Source organism: Cryptotermes secundus, unplaced genomic scaffold (genome assembly GCF_002891405.2).
Source record: "Cryptotermes secundus unplaced genomic scaffold, Csec_1.0 scaffold1304, whole genome shotgun sequence".
Lineage (NCBI taxonomy): Eukaryota > Metazoa > Arthropoda > Insecta > Blattodea > Kalotermitidae > Cryptotermes > Cryptotermes secundus.
Genome location: NW_019723929.1, coordinates 569,288 through 592,899, shown reverse-complemented (window position 1 = coordinate 592,899; position 23,612 = coordinate 569,288). Strand labels below are relative to the sequence as shown.

General features: G+C 34.3%; 1 protein-coding gene across 3 annotated transcripts in view; it reads right to left on the bottom strand.

Moving 5' to 3' along the window:
• Positions 1-254: 254 nt before the first annotated feature.
• The window catches only part of LOC111862210 (titin), a 261,060-nt gene continuing 237,702 nt past the window's right edge, over positions 255-23,612 (bottom strand). For all 3 annotated transcript variants that reach the window (XM_023847418.2, XM_023847419.2, XM_023847420.2), the window contains 6 exons: positions 21,808-23,104; positions 19,976-20,167; positions 17,869-18,384; positions 10,826-10,989; positions 2,436-2,616; positions 255-1,156 (listed from right to left, as the gene is read on the bottom strand). In XM_023847418.2, coding sequence (XP_023703186.1) covers positions 1,053-1,156; positions 2,436-2,616; positions 10,826-10,989; positions 17,869-18,384; positions 19,976-20,167; positions 21,808-23,104 — 2,454 coding nt within the window. In that variant the 3' untranslated portion in view covers positions 255-1,052. The remainder of the gene's footprint in view (positions 1,157-2,435; positions 2,617-10,825; positions 10,990-17,868; positions 18,385-19,975; positions 20,168-21,807; positions 23,105-23,612) is intronic.

Sequence of the window (23,612 nt, the reverse complement as noted above, 5' to 3'; positions counted from 1 at the left end):
ATTCTGTATCCTGGGACTTTTATCAGCATACCACTTCTTCTCTATGGTCATATGACTCTTTTTGAAAAATATGCTGTTATGAGGTTAACAATATTTTACGGAAACTCCTGAATTACCATCCACATCTCCTAGACAAACAGTGACCTCTGTTGTGTGTGCCTAGTCTCCTCACCTTCTGGAACTAACTGTGGCTGTATGGACAGGACCAGCAGCTACAAGATCTTGTCAGCTTTTGAAATGAAGACATTCTCACAAAACAAGACACTATTATTTTTTATTTATATGAAATAATGCTACAGTCAAACAAATTTATGTGTAAAAAAGCACTAGTACTTTAATAAAGCAGTACACAAATTTGTTCTTCAAAATCTATTTCATGTTGCATATGTTTACAATTATGAACACAATTTCCAAATGAATATGCATAAAAGGAATTTCATAAAGCCTACATTTAGCTGCCAAATATTCATACATCATGGTTTACAATTGCATAACATAAGCCCATCACCAGTCTACATACCACATGCAACATACATGTGCCACTTCCCACATGCACCCATGTCACCTCATTCTGCCTTCAAGTGTGCTGCCAAAACCTCAAAAATGCAAATTACTAAAAGCTGCGGTATAAAATTCAATATAAATATACACAAAATCACTACTTATGATAGAGATACAAATTATTTGCACTACATTCACAACTTGTCGCATCCAGTTCATATAACTACCCTAGCATGTACATAAAACCTCAATATGAAGTATATGACAGCTCAAAGTATTGAAAGAAAATTAACTTCTCTTATACATGAGTATTAACAAGAAGATACCTTTGCAGCACTGTTAAATTAGGTATAATGTGCTAACTGACTTCAAAATATTAATAAACATAATTTTGACATTGGCTTTTAAAATTAATTTGTTCATAGACTGATATTCTTTCACTGACTAGAACCTTAAAGATCACACAAAAGAACTCTCAAATAAATACTGAACCTCAATAACTGTTTCAAAATATAATACCACTGGGGTCTGCAGAAACACTTCCAGCAAAATTATATACGTACTGATCGTCTCTCACCTGGAACTTGCAATGATCCTGTAGTACCGATAGTACCAAGCATATTTGTTGCAGTACATGTATATGACCCAGCATCCTCTACAAACAGAAGAAGACACGTTTAACCACTTGCTCCAAATTATTTCCTTTTCCATCTAATACATGTGGTAAACTAATGTACCTCACTAGAAAGTTTCTAAAAATTGTATTCATGGAAGTAATAAAACATCTATAGTATAAAATCTTTCTGTCTACGCTGTTTCCTTTCATCCTGCCAGTTTGATGTTTGCTAGGCAACCTAAAACATACAATGCATAAAGCAAGCTATGTGGTAGGTCCTCTGGCCTTTTCCACAGAATCCCTATTTATGGTGGGATGCATCTCGTGGTGGGAGTTAAGGGTCGACTGAGTGAAATGTGAGATCTCAGAAATAACATCTTTCATTAATCATTAATACAAAATTGTACACAATTGTAAAAATATATTTTTTGGAAAGAGGGAAACTTTGTTTTTTCTATAATGGGTATATGTCTTTTGACAGAATTACTTGTGGGATGCAACATGCAAAAGGTTGAGCATCAATGCCTTAGACATCTGATGGAGCTCCTTAGATGGAGGACCAGATCATCGTATGGTTTCAGTGTTTACATAACAACACAACAGAAAAGAACACGGGCATATATCCTTGATCTGAACAGAGTGCAAACCTGCAACCTCAGTGTTTACACAGACCAGGAAGCAAGCACCCAGACTGCACAGTCACTGTGTGTTTAAATGAATTCTACTTACATTACTATAAATTTCATTTGATAAATATTGCATTCTCCCACAAGTAATGTTACATCTATTGGTTTGCAGTTATGTTCGTAATATAACAATCACTGATAACAAATAACACAATGGCTGTATTAGTTATACAGGAAATGGCCAGCTGTGGAACTGCATTTGTGTGACACAGTCAGGTAAAAAAAAAAAAACTGATTCTAATGTCTGAGAATTAAGTGTTATGTACTTTCGTTCCAGTTTTCCTGCTTTGAGTGCAGTGTGACAATGATATGAAGAGGGCCTCATGCAAACTTATCCCTTACATAGGGTTAATTATTTATGAATCATAATGTGAAAATTTTAGTAACTCTGACAAACATATTAACATAACAGATGATTAAGTTCTGTTTAATTTGTTCAGGTAAATAACCAGAATTAAGCCAACTGTACCATCAGGTATGGGACTGAATTTAGTAGATAATACAGAAGCACAGAAGGTGGGAAAATAGTACCTCATAAGGAAATTTAAGGTTTAAATAGTAAGGAGACTTGTTAATTCTCTTAAATGTATCATTTCATGCCACATATTAATCATGAAGTCTATGATACATACCAGGAAAGGCTTGTGGGATGGTGAGACGACAAACTCCATTCCTGTACTGGATCTGGTAATTCTGTGAATTTTCGATGATTCTGCCATTCTTTGACCATAAGATATTTGGTGGGGGTTCAGCTTGGACAATACATTCAAACCGGGCATTCTGTCCACTGACAACAGCAATATCACGAAGAGGCTGGTGGAAAAAATTTAGGATTGATTACTTATAGCTTGAAACGATTCTTGCTACAATAACTGATTTCCTTTATCTGAGTAATACACAACATTATGTGATCACATGACTTTACTTATATTTATTTTTAGTAACTGGCTATCTAATTGTTTTCCAGGGATGACTGAGGTCACATTCCATAATAAATTAAAATGTGTTACAATTTTACAAGAGATTTTCCAAATGGCTTCATTTTGAGTTCAGACACTTGCATAAAATGTTTATGTTAATATAATTTATTCAAATCATAATGCTATTTTCAACCCACTTTGAATTTTATTTCCTTAAATTCATGACTTCTGTAATGGTAAATGACTGGACAGTGACTAACAAGACAGTAACAAAAACAGACAATTTCATGATTTTAGTACACTTTAAGTACTTGGGTGAAGCAGAGGCACTTTCATTAGTCCTGAATAATAATAAACTAACAGAATGTTCTACCTTTAGATGTCAGATACATGTAACAAGAAATGCACATGGTACCACTGTTTCATTTCAAGGGCAACAGGATCTATCATCCTGGAACTAACTACATGCCCCCAATTCAGCCTGCTGCTAATTTTAAACCAAGACTCCAGAAGTACCTTTTGTGACTATGACAAGTTGCTCTAACAAACAATATCACTAACATATTGTGATGTATTTGCGCTATACAGGACAACCCCTCCCCCGCCAGCGGTGATGTAACAGCATGGGAGCGCTGTCGCTGCTACGGTAACAGGCCAGTCAAAACTCCGTCACACTACCCCGCAGTGACGTAACAGCACTTCCCACTGTGACGTAACAAGGGGACACCGCTGCTAACATGAGGCAACAGGGAATGGTATAAAAAGCCGGCTGAACAGTATGTGACCAGAGTGTGTGATTAGGAGTGACACAGCGTGGATCATGAGTAACAAGTCAGTTGAATTGTAGCAGTCGCCGAGTTCAGTTGTAGCGAGTGAATCATGAAGAAGACCGGAACGTGTGATTAGAGGCGATAGTGTGAGAAGGTATTGGGAGTGTGTAATACAATGACACTGGTAAAGCTCACGTATTGCACTGTAGAAGTGAGGACTATTGAAGATAGAGTGAACAGATTATTGTACAGGGTTTATAAATTGTGTAAATCCGCAACTGAGTTATTTGTAATTGTAATTACGATTTGTAGGTTGTAAATAAACCAATTAACAATCCGAACAGTGTCTTCAGAGACAAAACACGTTACAATATGATATATGAAGAACAAATGGTCTCCAAAATTACATCAGGCGGAAAGTTGGCAGGATACAATATGTATGTCATCTGCTAAACTGTTGCAGCAAGACCACAGTTCTTCAAAAGATATCTGGTTTCTTACCAAAGAGCTATTAAAATTCAATTCCATCTCAACAGATTTCAAGAGGGATGATGGATTCACCATGAATACATCATGGAATCAATCAAAGATTGGTGCTAGACAAGAGACCCCAGTTATGGCTGCAGCAGCTCTGTGATCTCACTCTTCTGTTAACCTCATACACTGCTACTATTTCACTCTTCCATTTACCTCACACTGTTCTTGAACAATGAGTGCAGAGATAGTTTTCAAAATTTCAGAGTTATATTCCAAAAGGAGCCTTTTAGAATGTGAGCAAACTCTGCTGAGCTTTTCTCTTGCTTAGAGTTACCTTCACATACCAGAATCTACACTTCTTTCCATGCTTTGTTAGGGTACAGAAATAACAGAAGTGTTACTCTGATGAATGTATTACTTCTGGAATCCAGATTATGCCATACTCTGAAAGCAAATGGAACATGGCTGGCTGTGAGGAACAAATAAACTGTGCCCAACATTTTTAGTACCATTCAAAAATTGCTGAGGAATTAAAATTTTCATCATAACTCACCTCCATCTAACACCAAGATCAGAAATGGTGGAGCTACAATTCTACTCCTCCATATGTCTTAGAGCACAGTGCTTAATTAATTAAGCACAGAGACAACTTTACCTNTTTATATGTAAGATGTTGAATTAAATGACTGTAATTGTCTGTTAATGCATGTGCTGGTGGTTTTTTATATAATATATTTAAGTATTTATGTATTCTTTGATTATGTTAGGTGTGATTGTTATTAAATCTATATATTCCCTTTGACTTTATCCGATTGTATATTTTACAGTTATGGATGTAAATAAAATTATGAATTATGAATTATGAAATGTGAGTGTGATGTATGCAAATCTGAGTAGAAGTGAATTCAGACATTATGGTATGCACTTGAACGTTTCAGGTAGAGAAAAGGTAGCTATACTTCTAGGGAAAAATATAAAAGCACTTATGGTAAAGCATAAAGAGCCTCCCATTCTGTTAAAATGGGAAGAAGTTTATGAAGATTTAAATCAGGTAGAGGTATAAAAGAATCTTGTAATTGGGAAAAATAGTGAAACTGCTAATAAGGAAGTTAGAATATCAAAGAGACGAAAAAGAAACCTAGTAAATAGAAATAAAGATGTTTTATGGGTGATGGACTAGTGGATAATCAAATCATATCAAATGCATCACTGAAAGTTTTTCATCAAAATATCAGAGGATTCAGAAATAAATTAAACGAACTTTATTGTCATTTATCCCATGATCCACTGCATACTATACGTATGTTTGAACATCATTTGAAAGATTTTGAATTTCAATTGACTTATTTGAGTGATTATACACTGGGTGCGAAATATTATAGGAAATTAAAAAAAAATGGGGTAAGCATATTTATATATAGCAAACTAAAATATAACACCATTAATTTAGAAGAATTCACCACTGAAAAAGATATTCAGGCATGTGCAATTCATCTGCCTATGAATTCACCAGGAGAGAAAATATTTTGTATATTGACTATTTATAGGTCTCCGTAGGGTAATTTTATAATTTTTTGGGAGAAACCAGATATGATTTTACATAAACTATACCGTGAGAATTATAATATAATTATATGTGGTGATATAAATGTAAATGATTTATTCTAGCCGTCTTACAGTGCATACACTCATCCACTTCACTCTTCACTCCCGCACTACATGTTACGACACAAAGGTGCCATCTTCAGGTGCTTTTTGATTTACGTTAAACTACTTCCCTGCATGCCTTGCTGTCTTCATACTAAAATAACTAAAATATATGTTCATCATATATATTGATAAATATTAAATATTAAAAATATTAAAACTGTTCAGGATTTTTTATCCCTTCGTCGAATCTCAATATGCAAGTCACACCTATCCTCTTCTATCGGAGCACTTTTCTTATTTTCGTGTGTGTATTGTGCTTTGTGTTGTGTCTTGCTCCTGTGACTGCGTGTGTAACACATGAAAATAGGTAATGTGCTCGGATAGAAGAGGATAGGTGTGACTCACGTATTGAGATGCGACGAAGGGATAAAAATCCTGAACAGTTTTAATATTTTAAAATTTTTAATATTTAATATTTATCAATATATATGATGAACATATATTTTAGTTATTTTAGTATGAAGACAGCAAGGCATGCAGTGAAGTAGTTTAACGTAAATCAAAAAGCACCTGAAGATGGCACCTTTGTGCCGAAACATGTAGTGCGGGAGTGAAGAGTGAAGTGGATGAGTGTATGCACTGTAATACGGCTAGAATAAATCATGGACATAAATCAGTGCAACAGGACGCTAAAATATAACGATATAAATGTAAACTACTTAAATGATAATGATAATAGAAAAAAGCAATTAGATGCTATTTTGTATTCTTATAATCTTATTAGTATTGTAACATTTCCCACTAGAGTGGGCATGTCCACAAGTACTATAATCGATAATTTTTTTCTGATACAACAAGATCTGGTAAATACAATATATATCCATTTATAAATGGTCCATCAGATCATGATGCCCAGGTGTTAATACTACATAAATTACAGAATCAGGGACAACAATATACTTACTTGAAATGGATGATAAATAATGATATCATAGCAAATTTTCAATTACAATTACGCCAGGAAACATGGGAATCAGTCTTTGATGAAAATGACGTTAACAAGAGTTTCAATTTATTTTTAAATATATTTTTGAGAACTTATTATTCCAGTTTCTCTTTAACTCAGAAAAAATGTACCCGAAAAAATAATTTGTGGATCACACCAGGAATAATTAAATCTTGTAAACATAAACAAGAAATCTATGAATTAAGGAATAATAAGAATCCTAATTTTAGAGTTTATTACAGAAACTATTCTAAAATACTGAGTACTGTTATAAAAAAGGCAGAAAGAATGGAGTATGATAAATGTATCCTACACTCCCACAACAAAATAAAAACTACTTGGGGTATTATAAAGAAAGAAGTAGGTAGGAACACAAGTAGGATAGAAATAAACACAGTAAAAACTGATGGTAGGATACTAAATAAACAACAAGATATTGTAAGAGAGTTTAATAAATATTTTGCCAATGTTGCCTATAAAATAAAAAGGCAAGCCAACAATAATTCCATACCTAGGAATGACTAAAAAAATGAAGAAAATCATATGTATTATATGGATCAAGCTTCTATAAATTCATATCCAAATGTAAACTATAAATGCTCTACAAATAAAGAAATAGAGAATATAATAAAATCTCTTAAATTAAAAAACTCGTGTGGATATGATATCACCCATTATTTTAAAAATAAGTTCGCCATTTATAATTTCACTGGCAAACTACTATATATGCAATAGAATGTAAAAGGGAAGAGTTTTTCCTGATAGACTAAAATATGTCATAATAAAACCTTTGTATAAGAATGATGATATATGTGATCTATCTAATTTTAGACCTCTATCACTTTTAATGTCTTTCTCAAAAATATTTGAAACTATAATATATGTATATACGGGAACTTTAGAACATCTTAATAAGTATAATATCATAAGTACTGAACAATACAGGTTTAGGAAAGGATTAAAAACAGATAATGCAATTTACAAATTGACTACAGAGATTTTAAATTCTATGAACAACAAACAATTAGTGGCAGGTGTTTTTTGTGATCTGGAGAAAGCCTTTGACTGTGTAGGTCATGATATCTTGCTGTCCAAACCTAAATTTTATGGTATTACTGGGAAAGATCACGCATATTATGAATCTTATTTAAGTAACAGATATATTAGAACAGTAATACATAAAAGAGATGTGAGATTGGCTTAGTGTTAGACAGGGAGTACTGCAAGGGTCTGTATTAGGGCCTTTGTTGTTTCTCTTATATATCAATGACTCGCCTAAAATACAAGTGTAGGTCAATAAGTAAGTTACAAATGGATAGAGAACTTAAACAAATAAGAACACTGATATGAAAAATGCTATTTCTCAACATAATCTCCCTGTACATTGAGGCACTTGTCCCACTGTTTCACAAGCCTGTGAAAACTAGCAACACAAAATTCTTTGGGCTGCTGTCGGAACCAGGCGTGTTCACACGGCATGGCCTACTTCATAATGCATGACAGGTTAGGTTTTCACAAAGTCTGTGCACAATGGGTGCCATGCATGCTGACCCCACAACACAAAATGCAAAGAATGGGTCTGGCATTACAGCATCTCAATCGCTATCATGATAAAGGACAAGATATGCTAGCCCTAATTGTCACAGGTGATGAGTCTTGGGCTCACCATTACCAGCCCAAGACAAAGCACGCATCAATGCAGTGGAAACATCTTGCATCACCTTGAGGCTGGAATGCAGTGAGCAGCATGCCTTCATGATCCAAGAAGACTGTGAGCATCACTTTCCTGGAGGATGGTGTCACCTTAAACTTTTTTCTGGCAGATATATTGGGTTTTTGGACTTTATCCATCCTCCTGGTTTTTAAGATAACTAATAAAAACACGACCTTTCCGAAACTGGATCTGTTTCCGTCCTCAGGTGAAGGAAAACACCTATTCTGTTGGATCCCTTAGAATGAGTTAGCCTCAATCACTGGACAAACCGATGTTACAGAACATGAAGATTATAAATACCTGAGACCAGGTTAAGTCCATGAGAGCTAATGAGAAAAATATTCATAACAAATCGTTGCAAACACATATAAGCGTGGAACCAGGATAGATAGATCTGTAGAAATTTATGCCACAAAACCAAACTCATAACCAGGTCCATGACCCCACGGCATGGAACAGAAAGAAGAACTAGTAACAAAAACTAATAGTGTCTAACTAGCGTCAACAATGGAGTAAATCACGTCATCTAATTTAGAAATTAATAGAAATGAATAAAAGCATATATCACGTCATACAGATTTTCTATGTGAATTGGTGACTTCATTGCTGATAATGGGGATTCAAATGGGAGAAAAGTCCAAACTGGGTTGGCTAATTGGGTTGGCCGAGCACGCCATATGGGCCGCTTCCTTGTATTTCCTATACCTGATGTGGCTTTCAATATCCAAAATCTTAGCTTCATCCCAGCCTACCTTATGTCCCTAGATCCAGTTTCTGAAACGTCGTGTTTTTATTAGTTATCTTAAAAACCAGGATGATGGATAAAGTCCAAAAACCCAATATATCAGTGTGTTATACACCATCGTCAGAATCCTATAGTAACTACTTTTTCTGGCAGGCAACGCAGGATGTTTCAACTGCACTGACGCACGCTTTGTCTCAGACAAGCTTTGTTCATTTGTCTGACTTATTTGCTGTAATATAATCATTACAAGAATTATTTCATCATATTTCATATAGGGGAACTGTCTTGGTAGGGAATACATTACTTTACACATTTACTTTCATCTTTAATGCAACTTTACAATTATTCCTTAACTCAAAATAAAATATAGAATATTTTAAATGAAGGAATAATTGTAAAGTTGCATTAAAGATGGAAATAAGTGTGTAAAGTGATATAGCAATGCAACAGAATGCTGAAATACTATATCAGAAATACATTAGCTTCTTGACCCTCTGCAAATAGATTAGTCATGTGGTTCTATAACCTGTAGAAGCCTCAATATCAAAGAAATAGTTACATATGCATTGATCATTTCATGTCTTTAGGTGTCTTGTTTAAACTCTATATTTGTTAAACTCTTCCTGTTTTCTAACAGCATCACCATAATGTCTTACATGAACTCTCTGAATGATCTTTCACACCATATGAAACTTCTCCTGTATTCCTAAGAAGTCAATTTTTCTTGAAACAGTTCTGAAGAAATGATTCACAGAAAAATTTGACAATGGTGCTTGGTATACAGTTAAGTTTAGCTATATTGCATTTATGCTGTTTTTACACTGCCAGGAATTTCACACTTCAACAATACTAATGTTTCTATAATCATTAAGAAAATTATAGCCAAGTAGGAGTTCTCCAGAAGTCACAGATGATTAATATACTTCCCTGGAAGAATCTTTGCTATCAGATGGAATTTCTATGAAAGAACAAGAACTTGGAATAAGGTAAGATTTATTAACACAAGCACAGCATGGAAAATGAGATTGCCGAACACTGAAGAAAACAAATGAATGAGTAGATTTTGACAAAAAGACAATTACTGCAGCTGGGTCAGTCTCAGTGTTGACTGTAAGAATGTTAACTCTGAGAACACTGAATAGGAGTTGAAGTTGAATCTACAGTCCCTCACTATGAGGCATTGGCCAATAGTGAAAAAGTCCAAGACCAGATAATTGAAACAGAAAAACAGGATGATAAAGAAATTAATCCTGAAAATAACTCAAGTTATTTATCTGCTTTCAGTGAAATGAAAGATTACTACATTATTTAGAATGATCAGCAAATGCAGCGTTTTCTCACAACCTGTTGTTACACAGACTTATTCATATTCATATTCATATTCATATTTAATGTGTCTTCCAGAGGTCTATGTACATAGATATAGAATCCTTCATTGTTTATACTAGATAACAAAATAATAATTAGCTATTTAATCATACAATATAAATATGACTGGATATCACATAGTACAAAACATATATATGAGTCTATGATAGGCCATATATAATGTATCACTCACTATGCAAGGTAAGACTGTAGTACTACTATAAGACTACAATTCTAAAGCAAACTACACACATTTTCAGACTGTCTATTGTTCTGAATTATCCATGCTGGTCCCCCCCCCCCTTCTGTTCGATAACTGAATTTGTGGCACTATGATTTAATTTCAAAATAATTCAGCATCTAACTACTTACGGTGATGAAGGTTGGGGGTTTTCGAGGCTGAGGCAAGTTTCCAGCTGAACCATGAGTACTACCAGGAGTGCTGGGTGTGCTAGGTGGTGTTGGAGTACTTCCTCGTCCCTGTGAACGTGGTCCTCTGTTTGGACTGAGACCTTGCCATGAACCCCCTGGTGATGCTGCAAAGTAAATATTATTTATTCTATTATGATCAAAATATTGCATATTGTTCAGAAATATCTGAAATGCCCTATTAGACAAGTACCAATGTACACTTCAGACAGCTGAATTGTCTTAAAGAGTCCGGGCTGAATGACGGTATGATGGCAAATGTAAGATAAATAACATATTTTACCCTGTGCACAAAACTAATGAAAACCGATTCTCCAGGCTTGTTGCCAAGTTTAATTTTACCCAGCAAGCTGAAAGTTTCTGAATTCATAATTTCGGGTTTAAAATTAAGCATTACATGAAAGGTATCCATGAAATTTTATTACCCTCTGAAAAGCAGATAGTCCTGTTGGTAAGTACCAGAAGGTTTGACAAACAGACATATACTTATAAATCCAAATACTTTACTTACATTAAAAAGAACAGCATGTAATAAAACACACAGGTTGTATTAGACTCTTACTGCTCTTCATAATACAAAGCTCCACACAACATTGTAGGGATTAATACAAAACACAATTTGATAATACTCTAACAAATATGGCTAATGGTTAAGTGCAATACATCTAGGTTATACATGTATATATTCCAACTTAAACCATAGCCACATAACATATGAACTATCAACTAATAAAACATGCACTCTTACAGGTAAAACAATGAACGTGTTAACTCAATATTTCTTGCTATCTTTCACTCTGGTTCATTTATTAGAGGGTTTATGTGGTAATTACCAATCAGATTATGCACTCCAACATATACCACAGAATAAAGCCTACGACACTGTTTATATACTAAAGCTTGATCTTGCAATATTACTTTGTATTTGAATTAATTCAAAGATTCCGTTCTATTAACAGTAATTCATTATTAGATAACAGGAAAAACTAGGTATGTATGAAATACAGTTAGATATAGCTTCAGCCTTAGAGAACATAGTTCGCAGTGTCTGAAAAAAATATCATAACATTGAAGATGTCTCATGGAATGTGTTCTAAATTGAAATACAGCAAGAGTATCCACAGATACAGATTTTTTATATTTTTTAAATCAGCTGGAATCATTACTAAATAAGATATATAATCCTACAAATGAGATAATTTTATGTGGTGATTTCAATGTAAATTATTTAAATGATAACACTAGGAAAGATTGTTTAAACTCACTCCTTGCTTCTTTTAATCTCTGTAGTATAGTTAATTTTCCGACTAGAATTTCTCATAATTCTTGTACTTTAATAGATAATGTCTATATTAATAGCGATTTTCATGAATTTTCTGTTTATCCACTTATAAATGGTATGTCTGACCATGATGCTCAGGTCATTGTTTTTAATAATATCACTGTCACAGCCCATAAACAGATATTTTACCAAAAAAGAGATATTAATAGCTATTCTATAGATCAATTTAAGTTTTTATTAAGTTATGAAAATTGGGAAGAGGTTTTTTTGGAATCTAATGTGAATATAGCTTTCAATAAATTTTTGAACATATTTCTTAGAATTTTTTATTCATGTTTTCCCATAAAAAATTTTCGATATCCACATGCACAGAAACCATGGGTAACATCCGGTATTAAAGTTTCATGTGCAAATAAAAGAACACTGTATCTTGTTTCCTGAAGCAGTAGCGATCCTAATATCAAAGAACACTTTAAAAAGTATTGTAGAATCTTAACTAGGGTTATAGTGGCAGCCAAAAAATTATATTATAATACACTTATACTAAAATCTAATAACAAGACTAAAACTACATGGAATATTGTGAAAACTATTACAAACAAAAAAGGATCTGTTGATAATATAATTAAGATAAAAACAAATGATAAATTGTCAGAAAATCCAATTGATATTGCAGAAACTTTTAATAATTACTTTTCATCTATAGCTGAAAAATTACTCAACAATAAATTTTATAAACAATCTCCTGATAATAATAAGGATTTTTTATATTATTTACATCAAAATTCACACCAGTTATTTCCAAAAATGAACTTTAGTAATACTAATTCTTATGAAATTAAAAAAATAATATTGTCAATGAAACCGAAGAATTCTCATGGCTATGATGAAATATCATTGAAGATTATGAAATCTAGTGCCCCGTATATCCTGTCTCCCCTAACATATCTATGTAATAAGATACTATTAACTGGTATTTTCCCAGATAGGCTTAAGTTTTCTGAAGTTAAGCCTCTCTATAAAAAGGGTGATAAAACTGAAATCTCTAACTATAGGCCAATCTCACTTCTTCCAACTTTCTCTAAAATCATTGAAAAGATTATTTATAGAAGAATTTATTCTCATTTAAATAGGAATAATATATTGGCCAAGGAACAGTTTGGATTTAGAAAAGAATCATCTACTGAAATGGCAACATATAATCTTTTAGATAATATATTAACTTCTTTGGACAAAAAAGAATATGTGGGTGGATTATTTTGTGATTTACAAAAGGCTTTTGATTGTGTAAATCACAATGTCTTACTGGAAAAATTGAAATTTTATGGAATCTCGGGTTCAGCAATAAAACTAATGAAATCATACCTTGAAAATAGATATCAAAGAACGATTATAAATGATAATAATTTGAATAAAGTATCCTCTAAATGGATGATGGTCAAACATGGAGTGCCACAAGGCTCTGTACTGGGACCACTATTATTTCTTATTTACATTAATGATTTCCCATCTTCCTTAAGAAAACTAGCTCAGCCTGTATTATTTGCTGATGACACAAGTATTATTGTATCTAATTTGAATCCTGAAAAATTTAGAAGTAATGTTACCTTAATTTTTAATGAAGCAATGATATGGTTTAAAAAAAACTTTTTAACTCTAAATTGTGATAAAACACAGTTTTTACAATTTTTCCTAAAGAAGCATAGAGAAATAGAAATCCAAAGTACAATTACTAATACATTAATTACAAATATTAATTGTTCAAAGTTTTTGGGAATAAATATAGATAGTTCATTGTCATGGAAAAATCACTTAACTTTATTATCAGTAAGACTAAGCAAAGCATGTTTTGCAATAAGGGCAATAAAACCCTTTATGTCATTGGATACAATAAAGACGATTTATCACTCTTATGTGCATTCAATATTGAAGTATGGCATTATCTTTTGGGGTAATGCCCCTTTTAGTAAGAACATTTTTAAAATACAAAAAAGAATCATAAGAATTATGTCTGGATCAGGAAAATATGATTCTTGTAGGGAATTGTTTAAAAAGTTACAAATATTGCCACTCCAATCTGAATATATTTTTTCTTTGCTTCTCTTTGTTATTAAGAATAAAAATTATTTCAAATTTAATACAGAAATACATAATATTAATACCCGTTATAATTACAATTTACACTTACCCTTTACAAATTTATCAATTGCACAAAAAGGAGTCCTGTTCTCTGGAAGCAAATTGTATAATAAATTACCTTTGAATATTAAATCATCATCTGGAGAAATTAAGAAGTTCAAATTTTTATTGAGAAGATATCTCACTGAACATGCATTTTATAGCATTGATGAATTTTACCAAACTACTTCCCGATGAATATTTTTATAATACTTTATTAATAATTTATTTTTTAACACACGATTACATTAAATTATGTAAATGATTTCAGACTATTGTATGACTGTGACAGGTATATATGATATTTAACTGGTATGTGAGGCGTTATATTTATTGCTTATATTTATCTTGAAACTAAAGCGCATAATAATCTTTTGTACTTAATATATTTTGGGTGGAATTGTATATAGAAGATTCATGTTACTGATAATTTAAATTCTTTGTTTTAATCTGTTTGTATTTAATGAAATTGTTATTACACTGTGTACTATTTTATATCGTTTTTATTGTTTATCTTGACTGTTTCAATGTTTGGAACTTATTTTAATATTATTATTGACATGTTCTATATCCAGGGTTGTATTTCAACCTATGTTTTGGATTTACTGAATTTGAAATAAATGAATGAATGAATGAGTTTATTATTGTTTCTTGCAACTGTTTTCAAATTATATGCACTGTTGTAAGATTTGAGGCTTTCACGGTGGTGACTATGAAGAAAGCAGTCTTCTGGGATTTGGCACCACATATACACAGTGTCAAATCCCAGAAGACTGCTTTCTTTATATGCACTGTTCTTTGAAGTAACTGTAGAACTGATGCAAAAACTGCTGATATCATATGGAATATTATAACTCAGATGTTCACACAGCAGCCAAAATATGTAATATCACAATTACACATTTATGTTTCTAGTTCTGAGTACAGCATGACTCACATACAAATTATGAGCAGAAACATGTAACAGCCCAGATCAGAAAATTATCTTATTCAAATAACATTCATGTATCACTCTCATAAAAGCTGCTTGTCTTCTCTAAAATAACCCAACAAAGTGAAGTTATTTTGTATCAACAAAGATTCCAAAATGAAGAAATCAGATTTAGAACCCACAATGTAAACACACTCCAGGCAGGTTAAGAGTACTGTGATGAATACTCTGAACAATGAGCTTGAAAAGTTAAAACATTTTAATACTGTAGTACAATTTCATCAGCTGGCATATTCTGATAATTGCATAGGAAATCCATTTGTGTTACATTACCTGTAACTACCCTTAGGGCCGTGGAAAGCTACTGGGTAGAAATAAGAAAAACACACTTACCCAATAACAGATGCAATTTACTTAGATAAATTTCAAGACATTTGTTCTGAAAATTTTGAATTAAATATTGCTGTTGGTATGTTAGGACAAAATTAAGTGGCATATCAGTTTGGTAATATGTTTCAGGCCTATGCAAATATAACATTTTCAAGACCTTATGATGAAAAATCATAATATCAATTCAAATGTTGACTCTCTAGTAATAAACTTCAATAATTTTCAGACTATTACTTCTCCTTCCTGAGGCAACACACAAATTACCCATTCCATTACAGCTGAAGCCATTCCTAAATTCTTTGACTAACTACCCTGATAATAGGACGTAAAGATTATAAATCAGGAAATCTCTCACTATATGTATGTTTATAGCCAATTTATGTTATGGTCTTTAGTCATTCATTATTTTCTTCCATACTTCACTTGAAAAGACTGCACCATAATGGCTCAATTAGATACTATGATAGGAAACTGGAGAGATGTATGTCCTCTCCAACCCTCAAGAATATGTATCACCATCAGTGTGATATAGGCAGGGAACTCTCATATTAGAATATAAAACAGTTGGAGGAACAGAACTTCAGACAACAGATTCAAGCAAACAAACTCAAGAATAATTTACTGTGTGTACACAATTGCCACTGATCATTAGAAATTACTCTTTAAAAATATACAAATAATTTCAGTAAAAAGGCTGAATGATTATAAAACGGGTAAGCGATGAGAAAGTTGTACTGATTGACAAAGATGATAAGGGACAACAACAATTCAACTACTGTGTTAATTCATGGCAGTACGGCGGGGAATGCAATACTGCAGCTGGTTGAGGCACTATGCTACAAGTCAGAATATCATGGGTTTGATTCTTGATGAGGTCATTGGATTTTTCAATTAACCTAATCCTTTGAGCTGCAACATGGCCCTGAGGTCGAATCAGCCTCTAACAGAAATGAGTATCAGGAAGGGTGGCTGGTGCATAAGGCTGACAAATTCACTACTCCATGTGAGCCAACTGCCTAGAAAATGACACGAGCCTTGATGTCTCAAAACCTATGGCCCTCCACCACCTGTTAAAAGGATAGCTTTACCTTTATTTTAATTCACAGCACCAATTTCTCAGTTTTGTATTCATTTTCTATAAATGTACAGCAAATATAAAGCTTTCAAATTAACGCCCAGTAGATTGTCCAGTACTTCTCTGAGATTATCAGACCACAGTATCATAACTAACTGCATGGTGCCAAATTTTTCTTGAGAAGCTGATGGGTATACAACTGTGTACTGTTTCATAATATGCTGCTTTCTTATACTGAGCAGTTGTTTTCTCCTCACACAACCCAAAGATGAAGAACCAGATATCTGCCTGCTTATTGAATATATCTGCAGCCACAGTCCATATGTGGCAACACGCGAATGTGCCATGCCACTGTGACATGGGACCCACTCAATGTGGACAGTGACAGAAAATGTCTAAACACTAATCTTCAATTATGTACTTCTGAATAATTATATACACAAGAAAGAACATAGCAGTAGCAGTGTCAGCAATTAAAGTTGTAGTCTCAGAATAGATTTCTTGGTGGCAGTTCTGAAGTACATTTTACAACTACTAGGATTGTACCATAGTATTTCAGTGCAATAGGCGAATATCAGAATTTCAGACCAAGATACCAGTTAATGAGTTTAATACCCAGTAGAAGCAGTACTTGTACCTTAAGTAAATATAACTGTACCACTCCCCACTAAGCGAATTAAAAAAAATATAACTGTATGGCAATCTTTATTTCATAGCATAGGCAAGATTCAAGTTTGGGAATTTGTTTTCCTAATTTGAGGTTTTCACAGCAGTGACTATGAAGAATACCATCTTCTGGGATATGGCGCTATGTAGATCTTGTGTGAACTGACGTTTCAGAGAAACGTATCGCCTCCATCTTCAGAGCAGAAAAATCTGTGAATGAGGAACCAGCAGATTTTTCTAGTCTGAAGATGGAGGCGATATGTTCCTCCGAAACATCGGTTCACACAAGATCTACAGTGATGGTCCAAATGTTGTGGACTGTCCCAGAAAAACACGTAAAACCCTAACTTAAATCCACAATCTTAATTACGTGGCACACATGCTGGTAACCTTCCATGCTTGGTTCTTGCATTAGTGGTTAGACACATGGCAGCACCACACACTCAGCACACAAAGAAATGTACCTGCTGAATCTACACCAGATGCAGCACCATGAGGACCCTGTCCACTGTAGTGTGGAGACAGGCTTGGTAAGCTGGGTGAGAGAGACAGTGGGCTTGGAGATGCTTGGTCCCACCGGGATGAATGAGGGATAAAGATGTGAGGAGCTTTCTGGAACCCTCCACTTTGGGACTGTGGTAAGCTATAGCGCTTCTTGTGGTGATGTATAGAATCTCCTTCAGCTTCAGACATCTCACTCTCTGACACTGGTTCCCACTTCACAGTTTTCAAGTGGGAAAATTTCTTGGGTCGGAATTGTGGAACCTTTCCCGAATCTGCAATAGGCTGAGGCCCTTTCTTCTTCTCGGAGCCACTTGTCTCATGGATTATAGGAACTTCAATGTCATCATCTCGTTTCTTTTCAATTTGAGCATGCTTTGGTTTTTTATCACCCTCACCAGGAAGTACAATTCCAAATTCATATCCAAAATCATATTTGAAGTAAATGAGTCCAGTGTCTGGATCAATGTGTTTTGTTCCTAGGAGCATTAAACATTTAAAACCTAACAATGTGTTCAAAGTTAAACTAAATCTAACAATGAGAAAATAAAAGCAACAAAGTTAGCAAAATATTGTTAAATGATATTGTCACATGTAGGGGGATACGTATGATGAATAATTGGGGGTTCTTAATTTGATGATTTGATTTATTAACACCTTCCTTTACAACCACTCTTAAGTACATGCAGTATGCTACTGTTGATTTACTCACTTGGCAGAACACTAGGACCTGCTATCCATTTCTTGGCAATGGATTTATAACACAGGAACTATTACTTCAAATCACTATGAAGTCTTCTTGTCATTTCGTCTTCAATCACTCTGTCCCTCTCTGTCCTAATCTGTACTCAACTGCTCCTAGCTTCTACTTCACTCATCCAGCTTACGACTGCCCGCAAACAACCTTTGTTGTTTGTCGGGTGTTGGGTGTTCATAGGCTGTTCTCTACTGACCGGGGTTTGTCCAGTGATTGAGACTAGCTCTTTCTAACAGGCCCAACTGAGTGGGTTTATCCTGCCCCACCCACCGGAGGACGGAGACAGATCCAGTCTCCGAAACGTCATGGTTTTTATTCTTCTATATACCAGACGATGGAGAGAGTCGAAAATAAGCCTAATAGTTCTGTACAACCTTTGTTGTTCCCTGTAAACTTTGGATGCTGACCTACAGAAAACACATCACATGATAGCTAAGCACTTTTGGGGCGTGACATCACCACACGTGTGGAAGTGTCTTTACCAAGCCGTTGCATGTTGAACTACGTGTGTGTTGCAGGCGTTACCTAGCAAATGGATTTACATGTCACAATATCATCCATTTCCTTACTTTTTTAATACTGGTTGTTGTGATTGCTGACACCCTAATACTTGGAAACATTACACAATTTTTTCAACACACTTTGTAAATATATTAGAAAAAAACACTGGTATATGATAGAGCTCATGAACACAACTTTCATAGTTTTCATGTATAGTTTCCATCAAAATCTGAATCTGTATTTACATTTCAAGGCAATGGAATTCCTCCAAGTGCCTGAGCATTAGATACCACTAATACTGTTACATTCAACACTGATTTATATTCTGATACTTACGTTTATATATTTATATTAATGCATCATTACAATTAAACTGGCCAGTAACAACTCAAGTTGAATTGTTAGCTCATGAATTTTTCCACATAGTAGGCTTCTGAATTTCCTATATAACATCATATGTCCTTAAGCAATTTAATATATTAATAACCTTGAACTGAAATGAATTAGAATGTTTGAGATCTAGGTTAACTGTAAACATCATATAAAAGAATATGTAATCTAGTTTGTTTCTGTTACACTTCACTTCCTGTAACTGATTATGAACTGTAAATACTGAAGATTAACAGAATGCTTTGGCTTGAAGACATGAAAACTACAAGAAGAAAATTTTCAGCATTTTACAGAACATTTGCCCTTTATAGGAACTCAGCTTCTTAAAAAATCTGTACATATTTATTTAATCCACTGTTTTGTTTAAGAAAATTAAATTATTCAGTTTCTTATATAAAAAAGTATTAAATAAATTTTCTTACCATATTCTGCAAGTCTAGATTCTTCTCTGTAGGCCTGAGGATCATTTTCATCAGACAGGGTGAGACCTTTAGGTTTCTCCACATGACTACTTTCCTTTGTAGATTTTACATCTGTCATAATGTCATCAACAAACTGCTGTGCTTTGGACTTGAATGTATCTGTCATCTCACTCACGTGTTTTGAAGCAACATCTAAAAGGATAATTAATTGTGGTTACTTAAACTGGCTCTACGAAAATGTTCTACGTCTTGAGTACGTTCAAAGATATCCTAGATGTAACCAATAACAAACCTATTTGTCTGTTTTTACAAAAATAACACACTAAAGATATATCAACCATGCTCTGATTCTAAAAAAGTTTATATTTCCATTTTAGTTAGTTATTTAATGATGCCGTCAGTATGAAGGCAATATGGCGTTGGATTCAGTGCAGTTCAGTTCAATTCAATTCATATCATATAACATCTTCATTTGTTCCAAAATTTTAATTCATATCATATCTTCATTTGTTTCAGAAATCCATATATGGCAGTAGAGCCTCCAGATAGAGAACAAGTTTTATTGTATATAAGCCACCAATACTATAATACTTAACTACATAAACAAATTGTGTACACACCACAAGCATACCATATACAAATATAAAAATACAATATGACAAACCTGCATACAAAATTTTTTACGAGTATTACCAGAATAAACAGTGTATCCTCAAAGTTATAAAAATTAAGTGAAAATAAGATATTTATCATTTCAAGGACAATAATACACTCACACACATATTAAAAATTTAAAAAGACACAAATTCCTCAACAGAAGAAAAAGAAGCATTCAATATAAGGGATGTTAAGTCATCTTTAAATAAATTAAAACTGTCCCTTAATTTTGTCTGATCTGGAAACCAGCATGAGCAGGGGGGCTGCAGATTCAGCCACCAGTCAAAAACACCCAGCTATATATGAACATGACCAGCCACCTACTCACGCTGGTTCCTCACTCGCAGATTTTTCTACCCTGAAAATGGAGGCAATACGATCCTCTGAAATGTCGGTTCACAGGGCGCCACATCCCAGAAATTATTGATATCCATATTTATCATACTTTTCTTGCACTTTGGATTACTGAGTTTCTGCACTGCGTCCATCATCTGGTATTCTGAAAGAACACAATATTTTGGAAAATGGGTGTGTTTTCATCCTCAGGTGAAATGGGGGGGCACCTAGTCAGGTGGGTCCCTTAGACAGAGCATGCCCAGTGATTGCCTCCAAACCCTTTCATCTGAGAATGGAAAGAGATCCAGCTTTTGAACCACTGTTTTCTTTCAGATTAGACAATGGACAAAATCCAGAAACTCAGTAATGTGATTACCCATGTCTGTTTACACAGCAGGTAATTTAAAAACGAACGTCATGTTTTAAAGGGTTTGGTGGTATTAAATAAGATTTATAAGAATTTCTTCCTTTTATTTTATAATGTAAGGAATCTCAAGTTCAAAAACAGTTTCAAGAGAATCCATATGACAATGGTTGTTACCCCGCAAATATCCATGTAACATTCAATTTTTGTCTGTAGTTTGTTTGGCGTTTCTTCAGGAACAGTTACTACAGTGGTTCTTTCTGTAAGTTCCCTAATAAGAAATTTTGATTCAGGAGGCAATATTCTTAACATGTTAAAAAAATTTGCAAATGTCTCAGATCAAAACTTATTGGGGACACACCAAGTTCTTTCAAATACATCATAATGGTCCATGTATAAGGCAAAAAATGTCCCTGTAAGGGAATAAATTTAAAAACAACTGAATGTGATACATTGATAAAAATAAATTACTTACACGATGTTGATGCTGGCACAAAGCCGAATTCTGGTGGTTCACCAGGTTGGAGAAGTATTTGTTGCGAATCTCCCACAGATGCATGGCTCTTTGTAGCAGCTGTCATCTTCTTCTGAAGTGATGAGTATGTACTTTCACTGAATCTATTTCTCATTTCTTCAACACGCTTTAATCTCTTTTGTTCAGATTCCAATTTCACTGATTTTGTTTTTGGCTGTACAGTCACTTTCACTGGACTTGGTAGCACTACTGGTTCTGTGTCAAATTCCATAGGAGTAGGGACAGAGTCTGTTGGTTTTGCAGGAACACTAGTCGATCTGGTAACAGGTGGAGGTCTTACTTTCCGATACTGTGGCTCATCTGTGTCACTATTACCTGGAGTCCACTTGGGCTTAATGCGGGCTCCTTCATAATCACTCTCATAATCACTCTCACGAAACTCTCCTGGCATAAACTTTTTGGGTGTGGTAGGGGGCGGACCACTTCTTCGACGCTGACGTTCCGGTTCTGGTTTGAAGGGGAACGGTTCTAGTTTTGGTTCTGGTGCTATCTTCTTCTCGTTATCTCCAAATTTAATGACTCTTGTTGTCTGCTGAACACTTACAACTCTGTGGCTATGCTGAGTTGATTCGGCAAATTTCATCACCTTTGAAGTTTCCATTTGTGTAGCATTCTGACAGGGAACAATTCTAGGTGGAGGGGGGGCATAATTCAATTCCGGTGGTGTTCCTGGCTGCAGAATAACATCTAGTTCCTTAATAGCAGGGGTTGCCACAATTAGTTCAACCGGTGAGGGGGGTTTGGGAGTTACTGGTGTGGGTTTGAAGACTTTCTGAGGTTTGTCTGGTATTCTAACTTCTAACTTAACTGGAGGGGATTGCTTCTCAATTGGTTCGAATTTGGGTCTAGGAGGTCCACCAAACTGAGGAGGGTTGTCAAACTCAGTTGGTGGTGTTGGTGTTCTGACTTCCGTAGAAGCCTGAGAAGGAATTCGTCTTCCACTGGGTGTCAGAACAGGTTTTACTGGCTTGTATGATGGTTCATCAACATCTGAATCATATGGACGCCACTTGGCTGGAATCTTACCATCATAGTCACTTTCATAATCACTTTCACGAAATTCTCCCTTCAGAAATTTTGATGGGCTTGGAGGAGGGGGCCCTATAACATGCTTCACTCTAGGTTGTGGCGATTCAGCTCTAAATGGGAATAGATCTAGATTGGAGACAAGCTCTTCCTTGTACACTTGGGTTGTTGTGTCTGTTGAACCTGTTGCTGCTGCTGAAGTAAGAAGTTCCTGTACAACAAAAAGCTGGGCATTAAAATATACTGGAAAATCAAATTATAAATAAGTTGAGTTCATGTTAGCGTACACAGCAGCAATGTATTTAACTTGCATTCTCAGAACATTTTACGTGAGATAATATAATTTCATTAACTACGTACTGAATACCATAAAACGCCAAAAACAATACCTTGTTTTTACTTTTTACAATTAAATATGGTTATGGAGTCAACTGAAATGGGCACACACCAGTCAACACATAGTAATACAAATCTACAACAAATTTATATCCAGTATGCAATATCATTCCTAGTAGCATTATTTCTCATTCAAACTGATGATGTTAGAGTAAAGCATATCTCTTATTATGTCAAAATAAATTAATAAAATAAAGACGTTAATGAGCATTAAATTCATGCTATTTGATAATAGTAATAATGACAGTTTTTATGTTAACATTATGAGCTGAAAGGGAACTACATACATACAAACAAAAACAAAACCACATATCAGAGAAGAA